This window comes from Solanum stenotomum, chromosome 10, assembly GCF_019186545.1.
Source record: "Solanum stenotomum isolate F172 chromosome 10, ASM1918654v1, whole genome shotgun sequence".
Lineage (NCBI taxonomy): Eukaryota > Viridiplantae > Streptophyta > Magnoliopsida > Solanales > Solanaceae > Solanum > Solanum stenotomum.
The window spans coordinates 2,785,736-2,802,745 of NC_064291.1; the positions used below are offsets into that span (position 1 = coordinate 2,785,736).

The window sequence follows — 17,010 nt, forward strand, 5'->3', positions numbered from 1 at the left end:
TATTAACTTTTCATTTCAAAGACAATACAAATTTCATCCATAAAAATCATTATAATAACAACAAAATTATACACACTCGTCATTATTTTTTCATACAAATATCATTCAGACAGTACATTACAAAACAAATTTCATACAAAACATAATATTTCACATTTAATATTCACTTAATACACATTTCATACAACAATCATCATTCATACCAAATTTATACATTTTCATACTCATTTAATACACATTTCATACAAAACGATTATTCATTCAAACTATATACATTTCTCGTCCCAAATAATTAATTACTGTCACCCAACTTTATACAGAAATAACAAAACTAATATAAACTCAACAATTTCACATTTAATACCAATTTAAAACACTTGTAATACACTTCGTCAAGAATTCCAATATTTTTTTTACATATTTCTTAACACACTTTTCATACATAATTCATTCGACTTATACTATCAAATTCATTATCAAATAAAATAAATTTTCATAAATTCGTCAACATTATAATTAAATTATTTTTACAGAATAATTAGCACACTTTCATACAAATTTCATTTAATATATTCTATCAAATTTATTCATAAAATCACATTAAATTTATAATTTCACAAAACAATAACCGTAAACAAAGTAAACAAATAAACAAAAAAAAGCACTAAATTTTTTACATTTCACAACAGTAAACATAATATGATATCAACAGTTAACAAAATATGACTCCACCTTCAATTAATCGACAGTTTGATCATTTTTGTTTCATTTCGCTATCATTCTAAAACAAACGTTAAACAATAATAAATACTAACCCGAAGGATCCCATCTTTCACCATGTTTGATTAAAATTGATACATAGTTGTCCATCACAACAAAATCAAGAATTTTCAAAGATGAAAAAAACTTCAATTACTCGAATGTGGGATTTTTTTTTGTTGAAAATTGAAGAGAGAAACGTTGAATTTTTTTGGTTGCAAATTGAAGAGAGAGAAACGTTGAAAAAAGAAGAAGATAAAATCTGAATTTTTATTTTATTTGAACCGATTTGAGTGAATTGAGGATACTAAATAATCTTAATTAGTTTAAATCCCTTAATTCGTGCTATTTATTAATTATCTACAAAAGAATGATATGATCTTATTTTTTAATTTATCTTAACTGATTTTGAGTGAATTAAGGATAAAAAATATTGTTAATTTGTTTGAATACCTTATTTCATGCTAATCATTAATTATTTACAATAAATTCAAATTAAATTACAGGCCACACTTTCAGTTTTTTACTTTATTATCTATAATTCCGTTTTTTTTAATCTTCATTTTTTTTTACTTTTTTCGAATTAATAAAAACATTTCTTTTATTTGTGAATTTGTTATAACCTGAAATTTTTAATGCTATAGCTTGAAAGTCTAAATCTACTGCTATAGCCTGAAAATAGTACTATAATATATGTCATATATGAAATTTACACTTGCTAGAAATGCCAAAATAAGATCCAACATGGTCATTAAGATGGGTTAAGGGTATCAAATTGGTGGGAAATAAATTAAGCTTTGACCACACGATTTAAATTATGGCCAATCGGGGATCAAAGATGTAGCCAAATTGAGTTAAATTGATGATTTGGCTAATAACTAAATAAAAAGATGAGTTAGTAGAAATTAATTAATGAGCTTCTTAATTCTAACGATATAAAATAATCAACTTGATTACAAAGTAATTTTTTTAAAATACGAACTAATATTCGAAATGGCAATTATGATTTAAACTAAATTAATAACGTACTTATCTAAAAATGTAAAATTTTGAGGTGATTTTTGTTTATAAGATATATTAATTATATATATAAAATATACATATATTTATTATTTGAAATATTTAAAATATTATGACAAGTAACTAAAATTCTTAAAAGTAACTTGAAAAAAATATTTGAGCCTCGTAAAGCTAATTATTTCGAATTATTTGAAATTAAAGAAGCTTAAAACTAATTCCTATCGGGGAGGGTCAAAATTGGGTGTCAATAGCCTTAGACCAGGGGACTTTTTTAAAGCAATAATAGGTTTGTAGATATTATTATAAAATAATATTGAGTTTATTTGTAAAAAAATATATAAACTTTTTTATATAAGAGGAAAAATTTATTAGTCTTTTAACAAATTTAAAAATAATATGTCCTCAAGAAAAATTAAAGTTTAAGATGTCCGTTCGAATGTTGCATTAGGCAACCGATATACTTGAGCAGCTCATGAGAGGTAGCCGTTTATGTTTTCTTGATTAATCACCTTTTAAATTTTAATTATAGTGCCATGAATTCAAAAATAATATAACATAAATTTTATAAAATAACTCACAGAAATATCGTAGACCATTGGCATCCTTACCCAGGGCCGACTCAACAATATTTGGGGCCTAAAGAGAAACTGAAGAGAGGGCCCTAATATTTTATTTTTTTCATCATATATATTTTTATTTAAAATCTACTTTTCTAGCTATTTTAAATGCGAAGCCATTATGTACTGTTTTATAATCAATTTATTTTAATAATTCTTCTTCAAATGGTAATATAGCTAATTCATTCTATCTCTCTTGAGACATTGCTGATCTTAAAGAAGATTTAATCAATTTTAATTTCGAAAAAACATCTTTCGGTTGAAGCAATGGTTACAGGAATTGTTAACATTATTCTATAAGCAATATGTGTATTTGAAAAAGAATCAAGTCTTTTTATTTGATTGAGTATTTTCATTAGATCATTATCTTCCACTTGTATTATTTCCCTTAACAATTTTACTTCAAAAAATAAATCTAAACCATCAATATCAGAATAACTATTACATGTTAAAGAAAGTTCAAGGTTAAGACAATATTTTTAAAATTCTCATCATCTAGTGGTCTCAATATTTTACCTCTAACTAAGAAATAAAAAATATTTCCATATGCTTCAATTGGTTCAAATCTATTTTGAAGTGAAAGAATAGTTTGATCTACTCTACATATATAAAGCAATCAACTTTAAAATATTCTTCAAGGGACTTTGTGATTTCGCTATTCATATTTTCATCAAATTGTTTCTTATGAAATTCAGGTTTATTTTCATCTCATATGTAATTTCCTTAGTAGAAACCATGACACTCATAGTACATATAATTTTTTTTAAAAAAATAACATATATAATTAATTGTTTTTTAAAAATGGGAGACCCAAAATATGTGGGGCCCCAAGCGATGACTTTAGTGAGCCAGGGTTAAGACAGCCCTGCCTTGCCTATTTTCTAATGTAGTGTGCTCAATGCAGGGGCACGTGTACAAGGACATTTAAGGTCTACATTTGACTTGGCGCATATTAAAAAAAATATTTATTATTATAATGAGTTTATCATTTTACCTCTATTAATTGATATATTTCAAAATATATATTACTTATTACATTTTTCAAAAATTTGAACACGGTTTTAATAAATTGAAGGTATAACAGAAAAAAATAAATTGTTCTTTCTTGATTTGTCAAAAAATGACAAGTAAAAAGAAAAATCAAATTAGAAAATATTTGACAAATAAATGGAAACGGAGGGAATAATATTTACTTTTTTATATCATATTTCAATATAACAATAGCTTATTTTTATTATGTTTTGGATAAAAAAAATTCATTTTCGTTAGACAATTTGTTTTAAAATACCCTTCAATTAACTTAATAATTCATAAATACTTTTCTTACTAATGATTTCTCCGAAACAAGAGAAATGAGCCAATTTTGATCATGAACTATTTGAAAGGGGACGATTTTATATTGAACAAATGGTATACTATTTCTGTCATTTCAGTTTATTTTTTTTTATTTTGACTTAACACAAAATTTAAGATTTTTTTTTTTAATCTTGTGGTTTCAAATTAATTAAAGATACATAGAATGTATCAAAATGTCAATTAATCTTGTGGTTTTAAACATGTCATATGTAAAGTTAGAATTAAAAAAATTTCAAGAAAGGAAAGAAATATTCTTTTTGAAACGTACTTAAAAAAAAAGTAAGAAAAACAAATTAAAATAAAGGAAGTACTATTTTTATATCAATATACTAAATATTTTATTTGTATATTATCTAATATACCATGAATACTGTGAATACTTGTATCTTTTATAAGGGGTCGTTTGGTTGGGAACTAGTTATCTCAGGATAAACTATCCTGGGATAACTTATCCTATCATGTATATATATGGTGGGATAAGTTATCCCAAACATGCCAATCAAACAAGACATCTAAATTTTATCCCAGGACTAAGGGATCGTTTGGTGTGATGGATAAGGGGAGTTAATCCCATGATAAATTTTAAGTACCCTTTATTTCCTTGTTTGGTTGGAAAGCTTGGGATAGCTTATCCCAGGATTATGAATTAGTACCGGGATAAGTTATCCCTAACATTGGGTAGTATAGTAATCTCGGGATAACTTATCCCGGGATAAAATAGGTTAATGACAAATATATCCCTTTAAATTCTTTTTATACATCATTTTTCACATTTATTTATATTTACATTATTTTTAATACCATGTATAATAATATTTACTACTTCTTATTTTTATGATAACCATTCATATTTTCCTATTAAAGAATTATACTAAATAAATAAATAATTTATTTGACTAATTCTTATGTTTATTTTATTTTGATTTCTCATAAATTTTCTTCTCTTTAACAAGCTAAAGAGGGAAGTTCTATTTTTAAGCTATATAAAAAAAAATTAAATACACATGGTACTTATCATGGAAATACATAAACAAAAATATTTATGTTAAATAAAATAAAAATTTTATTTTAAAAAATGAATAACTAAAGCTCGGAAAGAAAATATAAAAAAATTAAATAAAGTGAAGGGTTTGTAAACAAACAACTTGTTCTTAAAATTTTTCAATATATTTTATTTTGAATACAACAAACCAAACACTCAATAAGAAATAATCTCAGCACAATTTCCCATTATAACTCATATTCAAACCAAACGACCCCTAATAGTATTCACAAAATATCAGTGGTATTGTTGAATCATGATTTACTGCAATTATAATCCCAAAAAATAGTGAGAACAGCTAAATAATTTTTTATTTTGTTCTTAATCTATATAAGAACAATATTATTGTATTGAAACTTGGATATGATGGGTTGGCATTGAATTAGCTTTTGAAAGAGAGCTAATTACGTAAATATTTTCTCTCTCTAGCTTAAAATACTTATATATTGTCTCACTAAGAATAATTTCATACCAAATTTTAAGTTGGATACATCTAGATAAATGAATTTTTCTACTAAATACACTCTAAACACACATATAAATAGGGGGAGAGACGAGCGAGAGTGTTAGTGTATCTTCAATACATGCAAATTACACTAAATACACGTAGCTGGAATATATACCAGATACATTCTGAAATACAAATATAGAGGGAGCAAGGTGAGTGAGAGAGGAAGGCAAGTGATAGAGGGAGAGGGTGATAGAGGCAAGCAAGAGAGGCAGAGGCGTATCCAGGATTTGGCTAGATGGGTGCACGATTACGAAAAAATATATTTTAAATATAAATTGATCAATTTGACTTTTAGTTCGTATATGAACCATTAAATTTTAAAAATTATAGGTTCAAAATGTATAATACTACTAGTTTTAAATTTTAATATACACATTTGATTTAATTATATAAAAAATTTACAATGTTAAATTTTTTAGGAATTTTCAATGTAACACACTTGAAAGTTTTGAAAGATTAAAGGAAAAAAACAAAAGCAAAATTAGTTGAAACGTCAAAAGTGTAACCGATAACCACTTGGAAATGTGTTACTCATAGAAACAAGATAGATATAAGATTTAAATTTATATCCTCACTTAGAGAGGTGCACCCAATCATCATCGTATTATTATATGATATACTTTGAGCATGGGTTCACACATCTATATTTAAATATTTTTTAAAAAATATAGCACTACTATACATGATCTAGAGAGGGGAGAATGGGTTCACGTGAACCCACGGCACCCCCTCTAGATACGCCTCTGAAGAGAGGAGGGAGGTAAGTGAGATAGGAGAGCAATGAGTGAGAGAGCCGGTGTATCCCATACACATGAATTCACTTATATACAATATATCTAAAATAAATATGAAAATAAAAATAAAAATAAAAATACATCTGTGGGATTCTAGTGGAAATGTTGTCGTTATAAATATGATAAACATATCATCTAGCCATACAATAATTTATTCTTTTGTTTACTTCTAAAAATATTGATATCACTTCCGAAAAATTGAGGAAAAATTAATTAGCTCCACGCAATGAAGAGCTGGATCCAACATATATATATCTATAGTTTATCTTGCATTAAGTAGCTTTANNTGAGAGAGTCGGTGTATCCCATACACATGAATTCACTTATATACAATATATCTAAAATAAACATGAAAATAAAAATAAAAATACAGATCCATCTGTGGGATTCTACTGGAAATGTTGTCGTTATAAATATGAAAAACATATCATCTAGCCATACAATAATTTATTCTTTTGTTTACTTCTAAAAATATTGATATCACTTCCGAAAAATTGAGGAAAAATTAATTAGCTCCACGCAATGAAGAGCTGGATCCAACATATATATATCTATAGTTTATCTTGCATTAAGTAGCTTTAGTGCCTAATTCTGATATCTAATCCAGAATCATTTGCTCATCTTAATTAATTTATAAATTTGAAATTTAAATTAACAAAGTTTTAGCTAATTATATTCAAAAGTTCATTAAAAGTAAGATAACAAATAAAGCATAACAAATAAGTAGGGAGTGACTCATTGACCATGACAACTAGTCACTTTCCACATAAGAAGATTCAAGTCAAACTTTGCTACTTTGGTGAGAAAAATAAATTACAAAAGACAAACCAACTTCTTAATTATTTTTATGGCTCTTAATTAACTTCTTAATTACTTAGGATATAGTAACCAACTTGGAAACAAATTTTTCAATATTTTTATCTGAACTTCCTCCTTCATCCACAGCATTTCTAGCCATTTCCTTCCATTTCTTTGCATTTTCCCTAATTAATTTTCCTTTCTCTTCTTCCATCACTAATTTTATGCATTCTTCAATAATTTCTCTTCTAACTATCCCTTTTTCATCTTGTTTGGCTCTAACACCTATTTCCCAAATATCCTTCACGAGTTTTGCATTTGTTGGTTGATCTGCCCATTGTGGCATTGTCACCATTGGCACTCCCAAACTAATTGCTTCCAAAATCGAGTTCCAGCCACAGTGCGTCAGAAAACATCCCGTTGATTCATGTTCCAACACTTGTAATTGGGGACACCATGACACCCCTAAGCCTTTATTATTGCCACTTGTCAACTTTAGTTCCTCTAAAAAGTTCTTGGGGAGTTTGGATTCTTCAGTGGACCTAACTACCCACAAGAAGCTCTTGTTGCTATTCTTCAAACCCCATGCCAATTCTTCCATTTGCTCACTTTCTAATTTGGCTAAACTTCCAAATGATACATACAACACTGAGCTAATTGGTTGATGATTTAACCAATTTAGGCATTCATTTGTCATTGGTTTGAAGATACTAAGGCCATACTCTTTGTCATCATGTAGTCTCTTGTCTAAGAACATTGATGGTATTGTTGGTCCAATTGGCTTGATTGGATATATCTTGGACATATAATCAATAACTACATGCCTACAATTCCACATGAACCCTATAAGTCGAACAATTTAGAGATGAGAAGTATCTTTGAGTCCTTGAGTTGAGTAGTTCATGCTCATAATTCAGCATGAACTCTATGAGTTGAGCATTCTTGAAATGAGTAGTATCATTGAAGTTCTTGAGTTTCAAGTATTGAGTTCTATATATGGTTATTGGAAACCTTACATTGAGTTGTTCACGACCATAATTCGGCATGAACCATATTTTAAGAAGTCTTTTACAAATGTTTTAACTTTGTTTTAAGACTTAAGTTTGAGTTGAGTAAAGAGTAAGAGTAAAGTTCATTTCTTCAAAGATTATACGGGAACTAAGTATTCCTAAGAGTTAAAATGTTTTCACTTTTGAGCAATAACGGAAACACTGATTTCCAAGAGAGGCTTTAAGCTAAGTTTTGAGTAATTATCTCAAACCAAAGAAAAAGTTTTGTTTTAAAAACATATGAGCTAAATATATTTTGGGAGTAGTATTGAGCACCGATATGGGAACGCGAGTTCATAATAACTCAAGTCATCGTAAATTATGTAGCCATCATGGGTAGAAATGATCATACTTTTTAGATTATTCCTTAGTGCTTTTTAGCATAGACTAGTGGATCCACTTAGTTAAGACGTTTTATATGACGGCAAAGTATATCACAGTTATGGCAGTGTGGGCAAGACATTGTATCATCACATAGGCTCATAGTGGTGGTTGTCGGTTAGAGAAACTCCCACAGAGTTATATTGTATTTTTATATATACATGGAGTATTATTGTATTTTTCAATACATTGAGTTGCTATCTACAGTTTTACAGCTTTCCATATATATTGCATCTTTTACTATTACTTTATCCTTGAGTATCATGAGTTGAGTATTTCGAGTCGAGTATCTTATCCTTAAATACTTCTGAGTTGAATAAGTTTGAGTAGTTTTGAATATCCTTGAGTATTTCTTGAGTTGAGTAAGTTTGAAAAGAGGTAAGTATGTTTCCTTTTTATCAAGTTCTAACTTATGTTTATGTTTTAGAATTCCCCTTGCATGCTCGTACATTCCAAGTACTGAGCCATTTGGCCTGCATCCTTTCATGATGCAGATTCAGGTATTTGGTATCATCAACAGCTTCGTTGATACCACATGGAGTTCGAGTTAGCTATGGTGAGCCTCCTTACTTTCGGAGGATTTCATTTACTTTTCAGTTTTGTCAGGATGTCGTGGGTCTTGTCCCGACTTCCATCTTTGTCATTTATAGGCTTCATAGATAGACAATAGAGTTTCAGAAGTCTGTTCATTTATTTTGTTAAATGTTTTAAAGACTTAAGTTGCCTATTTTGGGGCGAGTTGAATATATTATATTATTCAGAGTTTTCTTTTGAGTTAAAGATTTGCAAAGTTGAGTTTATTAAATTTTATTCAGTTTTTAAGCTTTGTATGCTTGAGTTAGTCTTCCGCTTGTAGTCATGATGGTTCGCTTGGGGACCAACAACGGTTCTCGAGTGCCGATCACGTCCAGGGTGTAGGCTCGGGTCGTGACAATAGGGGTGAGGCACTTGAATGACATTTGTACCTCCTTGTAATACAAACAGTGGTGGTCTATCAGAACAAAAAGTTCTCTGTGAGGACAATTTTTAAGAGCGAAATGCTGTTAGAGATCTAACCCTGTCTCTAAAAAGGATGACACTAGCCAATCTCTAGTTTGGAAGTATCTGATGAGGAACAAACACATGGTGGAGCCTCACATCACTTGGAAAATTCATTCTGGAAATTGCTTATTTTGGTGGGACAATTGGACAGGTGTGGAGCCTTGGCTTGGTATGTGGTGGATAATTTTAGGCCAAGTAATATTACTGTATCCCAGTTTATCAGGGCAGGGCAATGGGATGAAACACTGGTGAGACAACATGCACCACCATTGTTAGTTTCTCTCATTCTTAATACTAAAGTGCACATTCATGAAGGAGTAGCTGATCAACCTATATGGAAGCTCACTAAAAATGGTGAATTTTCATGTGCTTCAGCTTGGGAGAACATCAGGAAAAAGAAGGACAAGATAAAGCTTCATTCTTGCTGCAACAGACCTGGAACTGATTCCATAGATTACAACTTTGTGTCTGGACAGTTTGCCAACTATATTTGGAAGACTTTTTCTGGATTTCTGGGCATCACTCACAGGCATCTCCCCCTAAGAAGCATTTTGATGGGGTTGTGGAGTATACAATCAAACTCTGAGGTACACAAACTTATTCTCCACACTCTTCCTATTATCATCTGCTGGAACTTGTGGAAAAATAGGTGTAGTGCAAAGTATGGAGGCAAAACTTACAGTAGTACAAGAGTAAAGTTTTTTATCTTTAAGGATACTAGCAGACTCCTCATGACAGTCTACCCTTACATAAACTGGCCTGACAATTGGGGAGAATTGATGAGCTTGATAGAAAAATGCAGACAAGAATTGAAAATTTGCACAGTGAAGTGGGAAAACCCCCCACTCATATTTATAAGCTGAACACTGATGGAAGTGCACCTAGCAATCCAGGAATAATTGGGGGAGGAGGAATCTTGAGGGACCATCAAGGCAAAATAATATATGCCTTCAGCATACCTTTGGGAACTGGTACAAATAACCATGCTGAAAGTCAGGCAGCTTTGCATGGACTGCAATGGTGTGTTCAATATGGTTTCCTGAAAGTTATTCTGGAGGTAGACTCAGAATTATTAATCAAATGGTTCAACAACAATGCCAAACCTCCTTGGAAGATGCAGCATATCATAAATGAGCTTAAAAACACTGTTGGTCAGTTGATTTTTTTTGTAAGTGTTTACAGAGAGGCCAACAGTACTGCTGACTGCTTAGCCAAATGGAGCCACAAATTTGATATAGTCCAACACTATTACACAAAGCAACAATTACCCAATCTTGCTACGGGTAGTTACCAATTGGAGGAGATGGAGATGACTCAATTCAGGAGGAAGAAGCTGAAAAGAATCAAGAAGCCCCCATGATTGATACTGCAGGTTGCTCTTGTGATCAAGTCTCCACTTATCACCTTTTTTCTTCTATTCATTCTAGCTATTCCCAAGTTGTTTATAGCTATCATGAATAGGTTTTAGTTAGGTTTTCTTCTTATTGCGTAAGGAGAGAGTCGCCCTTGTTTATGCATTTCCTAGAATTTTGTAATATAGAGGAGTCCTCTCTTCTTAGGTTATAGATTTCTAGGTGTCTTTAGTCATGGGGATGACCTGAAACTCCTTAGTAGGGGGGTCTAGTCATGAACCATCATAGGATGGAGGTAAGGTTTTATGTCCCCTCCTTGTATTTTGTTCTTTTTGATTATTAATGCTAAGGTTTGGGAGTGTTGCTAAGCCCCTGACCCCCACAAGGGTCGTTAAAAAAAAACCAGAATCATTTGCTCATCTTAAATAATTTATAAATTTGAAATTTAAATTAACAAAGTTTTGGCTAATTATATTCAAAAGTTCATTAAAAGTGAGATGACAAAAATAACATAACAAATAAGTTGGGAGTGACTCATTGACCATGACAACTTGTCACTTTCCACAAAAGAAGATTCAAGTCAAACTTTGCTACTTTGATGAGAAAAAGAAACACAAAATACAAACCAACTTCTTAATTATTTTTTATGGTTCTTAATTAAATTCTTAATTACTTAGGATTTAGCAACCAACTTAGAAACAAATTCTTCAATATTTTTATCTGAACTTCCTCCTTCATCCACAGAATTTCTGGCCATTTCCTTCCATTTCTTTGCATTTTCCCTAATTAATTTCCCTTTCTCTTCTTCCATCACTAATTTTATACATTCTTCAATAACTTCTCTTCTAACTATCCCTTTTTCATTTTGTTTGGCTCTAACACCTATTTCCCAAACATCTTTCACAAGCTTTGCATTTGTTGGTTGATCTGCCCATTGTGGCATTGTCACCATTGGCACTCCCAAACTAATTGCTTCCAAAATCGAGTTCCAGCCACAGTGCGTTAGAAAACATCCCGTTGATTCATGTTCCAACACTTGTAATTGTGGACACCATGGCACCACTAAGCCTTTATTATTGCCACTTGTCAACTTTAGTTCCTCTAAAAAGTTCTTGGGAAGTTTGGATTCTTCAGCGGACCTAACTACCCACAAGAAGTTGTTGTTGCTATTCTTCAAACCCCATGCCAATTCTTCCATTTGCTCAGCTTCTAAGTTGGTTATACTTCCAAATGATGCATACACCACTGAGTTAATTGGTTGATGATTTAACCAATTTAGGCATTCATTTGTCATTGGCTTGNTCAATTCTTCATTTCAACTCCAAATTCAACTCCGTAACTTCACACAGACCCGTTTCGACATTCTAAAATTGCCGGAATCGACGGAAATCCGATCCGAGTCCCGAAACTCCAAATAACTCGAAAAAGCACTTTTTAACCAACTATAACTCATAAAAACTCAACTTCTCAAAAACTCAACTTTTTACCAACTTTTCCTCAAACTAACTTTACAACCACAAAACATGGGACTCGGGGCAACTACCGAAAGGGCAAAATAGTCATTTCCACGAAAAATTACCAAAATGACCTTTCGGGTCATTACAAATTCCAACCAAAATGAGACCAAAAAAAATTCTTGCGAAAACTATAACAACCTTAATGAACATATAATTTTGTCAGTTCATTTTTATATAACTTCGATTAAACATCTATATAAATGGTTAAAAAGACAGAAGAAGTACCATAGAAGCTACCTGTTTCTCCAACTCATAGAAGCTGTTGATTAGGACCCAATCCACTTTGTCAAGATTTGAAAATTGATTTACCATCACTTCAAGTATTCTTTCTGCTTCAGGACTAATAACAAAAGAAGGTACATCTGATGCATCGATCGGACTTGAAAATCCAGGAATTAATATTTCTTCATCATTTTTAGTAGGTGTAAGTTTTATTATCCCTTTATGTACATGGTAATAAATATTATCCACTGCACAATTTTGTGTGAAAAATGCAGCACTAATTAATCCAAAATTCTTTGCCACTTCAACAGCCCAAGGAAGGAATGGATCATATACTATGCAATTTACAGGGCATTCACTATTTGCTAATTTTTGAATAAGCTGAGCCAGAGTATCCGAACCAACTTCTTTGAATCGCGTTATGTAGGCTACGAAAGTTCCTGCTTGGTGTAAACCACCATCATCGTAGCCATCAGATATGGCCTCGATTGATATTGAAGTTGGCAATTCTTTCATGTTTTTCAAAAAGGATTTTGTGAGTGCTATAGTGATTTTAACACGTTTGGATTGTAAACGTTTGGAGAATTGGAGCATTGGGTTGATATGACCTTGGCCTTGAAATGGCAAGATCAAGCAATGAGCTTTGTGACTAGTACTCATCTTTTGTAATTTCTCAATTGGTCACTCAAGTATTTTCTCTTTATTCATTGAAGGATGGAAAAATCATGTAGTGAAATGTGGTTTTTATACTATAAGTTATAATTTTTTATATTAATTTCATGAAAAAAAATATATAGTAGAAATTAATCAAAATTTATGTAATTTGACTCTCTCGAGAAACAATTATGATATGTAATTCAAAATGTGTCTATTAGTAGTTTAGTACATATGAATATGGTCCATGTTGCCAAACTATTTTTGTAGTAGGGGTCATTTTCTTTTTCTTTGAAATACAATCAATCTATTGTGTGGTGTTAAATTATCGAAAAATTGTTCTAGCTCGAGACATATTTTGGATGCCTTGAAAAATATTTTATAGTAAGTAAGTGGATTTTTTAAAAAATAATAATAATTTGTGTTTGATATGTAAGTAAAAATAATTATCTTAAAAAGTATTTGTATTTCATTTAGGGAAATATTATGAGATACAGTAAGGGGTAGGGACGACTCTACAAATCTAAAAGAAAATAGTAGCCTTAGACCAGGGGACTTTTTTAAAGCAATAATAGGTTTATAGATATTATTATAAAATAATATTGAGTTTATTTGAAAAAAAATATATAAACTTTTTTATATAAGAGGAAAAATTTATTAGACTTTTAACGAATCTTGAGAGGTAGGGGTATGAGATGTGGGGATGGGGTGTTTTTTTTTGGGGGGAGGGGGGATAACATTATCGACGTGGAATGTCACTTGTAGAAGATTTTGTTTTTCCTACTTTCATTAGGAAGCTTATTTTATTCATTTTTAATGAACTTATTTTTTTAGAGAATTATTTTTAAAAATATTGGGATAAGAGTTTGAAAAATACCCCAACTTTGGTTGGATTTGTTGTTGCGATACTAAACTTTCATGAGGACCTATTACCTCCCTAAACTATTTAATACAGTATTTTAAACATATATATTTGCCAAACTATTTTTGTAGTAGGGGTCATTTTCTTTTTCTTTGAAATACAATCAATCTATTGTGTGGTGTTAAATTATCGAAAAATTGTTCCAGCTCGAGACATATTTTGGATGCCTTTGAAAATATTTTATAGGAAATAAGTGGATTTTTTTTTAAAAAAATAAAAATTTGTGTTTGATATGTAAGTAAAAATAGTTATCTCAAAAAGTATTTATATTTCATTTAGAGAAATACTATGAGATATAGTAAGGGGTAGGGACGACTCTACAAATCTTAGGGGTGTACAAAATCGAACCGAAAACCGAGTCAAATCGAGAAAAAAATCGGACTAGTGGTTGGTTTGACTTGGTTTGGTATTGGAAAAAAGAACTCGACTATATTTGGTTTGGTTTTAACTAAAAAAAACAACCCGAGACCAAACCAACCCGACATTATATATATAATTTAAAATTTTTATTTTATACATAAAAATATTTACTTTGATATAATTTTTAAATATTTCTTATACTTTTTCATAGTTTTTATCTTTTAATATATTATTATTTCAAGTTTGAAATTTAGAATTCTAAATGGTTCAATAAAGATTATAGTCCACAGATGTTGATAATTATAATAAAGCTTAAATCAAAATTAAATTAATACTAAAGCAAAAAAAAAAAATCAATTCAACACTAAGAATGACAATAATATTGAATATTTGATCTATGATTTTACATTGGTTTATTCAAAATACATAATCTAATTTTAATTTCCTTTAATATTTAGTCATGTAACTAATACTTATTAAACTTATTTTAGCATGATTTAGTACTTTTAAATTATGATCATTTTCATTATGACTTGTTAATTTGCAATATTTGTTTTACGCGATTTCATTATTATTATTTTTTGTTGGATATTTTAGTATCATTACTCATAATATTTTGTGTTATTTTCTTAAGAAACACCTTAGATAGTTGTATTTTGGTAGGACTAAAGAAATATTTAAAGTACTAGTAAATTATATGTTTGTATGAATATTTTTCCGGAAAAAGCCCGAAAATCCAAAAAACTCGAAAAAAAACCCGAAGATACCCCGAAGTTGAAAAACCCGAGTTTTATTGGTTTGGTTTGATTTATAGATTTAAAAATCTGACACAAATGGTTTGATTTGATATTTGAAAAATCCGAACCAACCCGGCCATGTACACATATAACAAATCTAAAAGAAAATAGTAGCCTTAGACCAGGGGATTTTTTTAAAGCAATAATAGGTTTGTAGATATTATTATAAAATAATATTGAGTTTATTTGTAAAACAAAATATAAACATTTTTATATAAGAGAAAAAAATTATTAGACTTTTAACAAATTTAAAATAATATGTCCTCAAGAAAAATTAAAATTTAAGATGTCCGTTCAAATGTTGCATTAGGCAACCGTATACTTGAGCCACTCATGAGAGGTAGGGGTATGAGATGGTGGGGATGGGTGTGTTTTTAAGGGGAGAGGTTACATTATCAATGTGTGGAATGTCACTTGTATTTACTGCAATTATAATCCCAAAAAATAGTGAGAATAGCTAAATAATTTTTTATTTTGTACTCAATCTATATAAGAACAGTATTATTGTATTGAAACTTGGATACGAAGAATATAATATAGGTTGGTCAATTTTGAAATATTTTATATATTTTTTTATTGGAGTGACCATAAGAGAATCAAATTACTGGAGTTGAAGGATGGATATGATGGATTGACATTAGATTAGCTTTTGGAAAAGCTATCTAATTACGTAAATATTCTTTATCATATTTACTATTCTCTCTCTAGCTTAAAATACTTGCATATTGTCTCATTATGAATAGTTTCAAATTAAATTTTAAGTCAGACATTTAAATAAATGTATTTTTCTATTAAATACACTCTAAACACACAAATATTACACTAGATAGGAGGGAGGGAGGCGAGCGAGAGTGTCAGTGTATTCCAAATACATGCAAATTGCACTAGATACACGTATCTGAAATACCACATACATTCTGAAATACAAATACATAGAGAGCAAGGCGAGTGAGAGAGAGGAAGGCAAGTGATAGAGGGAGAGAGTGAGAGAGGTGAACAAGAGAGGAGGGAGGTAAGTGAGACAGGAGAGCAATGAGTGAGAGAGTCGGTGTATCCCATACACATGAATTCACTTATATACAATGTATCTAAAATAAATATGAATTTTTTTTTAAAAAAATTCAAATCCACTTGTGGGATTCTACTGGAAATGTTGTCGTTATAAATATGAAAAACATATCATCTAGCAATACAATAATTAATGTATTTCAGGTGTTTTGATGACCCTCACAAAGGCAGGGACCCGGTCTCTGACAGAGTGTTCTCGTCCAGGTGCAATATGGTGTATAACTGGAAAAAGTTGTCTTGTCAGGATGTTGGTGGAGCTGTCAGTGTACTTGACCAATAGAAATGAACGAGGTTGTTTGTCCAGTGGTCAACAACTCTTCTTGATTGATATAATCAAAGAGACAAACAACTTGATAATTCATTCATTCAAAGAGAGAGAAACCAAGCTTAAAAAACAACAAGGGACCTGATCAACTGAAGGAGTGCTATCTATGTGTGTTGTCGTTTTGAATGCTTGTATTGAGCTAAACTTGTAGGATTCGTTTCACTCTTATAAGAAACGTTTCAAACTCTTGTGTGAATCAGTGTAAGAACATTGTTAGAGTTAACTTTGTGTCTTACTAGTTCAATGTGCTCATCGGCGCCTGACCCTGAGATGTGGATCATCCAAGGCACATTAGCATGGCGTACTCCTCCTGTTCGAACCGGGGTTTGAAACCAAACTCCTCCTCAGGAGGATAGATGGGGCGTGCTAAGGGATTAGTCCAAGTTAGACCGAGAAGTAAGAGTTTGTAATTGAAGTCGGGGGGG

At 30.6% G+C, this 17,010-nt stretch overlaps 1 protein-coding gene across 1 annotated transcript in view; it reads right to left on the reverse strand.

Moving 5' to 3' along the window:
- Window positions 1-6,895: 6,895 nt before the first annotated feature.
- LOC125841496 (UDP-glycosyltransferase 74G1-like) overlaps window positions 6,896-17,010 on the reverse strand; it is a 20,762-nt gene continuing 10,647 nt past the window's right edge. Inside the window, exons 3-4 of the mRNA XM_049520644.1 lie at window positions 11,603-11,859; window positions 6,896-7,182 (exon numbers count right to left, since the gene is read on the reverse strand). Coding sequence (XP_049376601.1) covers window positions 6,974-7,182; window positions 11,603-11,859 — 466 coding nt within the window. The 3' untranslated portion in view covers window positions 6,896-6,973. The remainder of the gene's footprint in view (window positions 7,183-11,602; window positions 11,860-17,010) is intronic.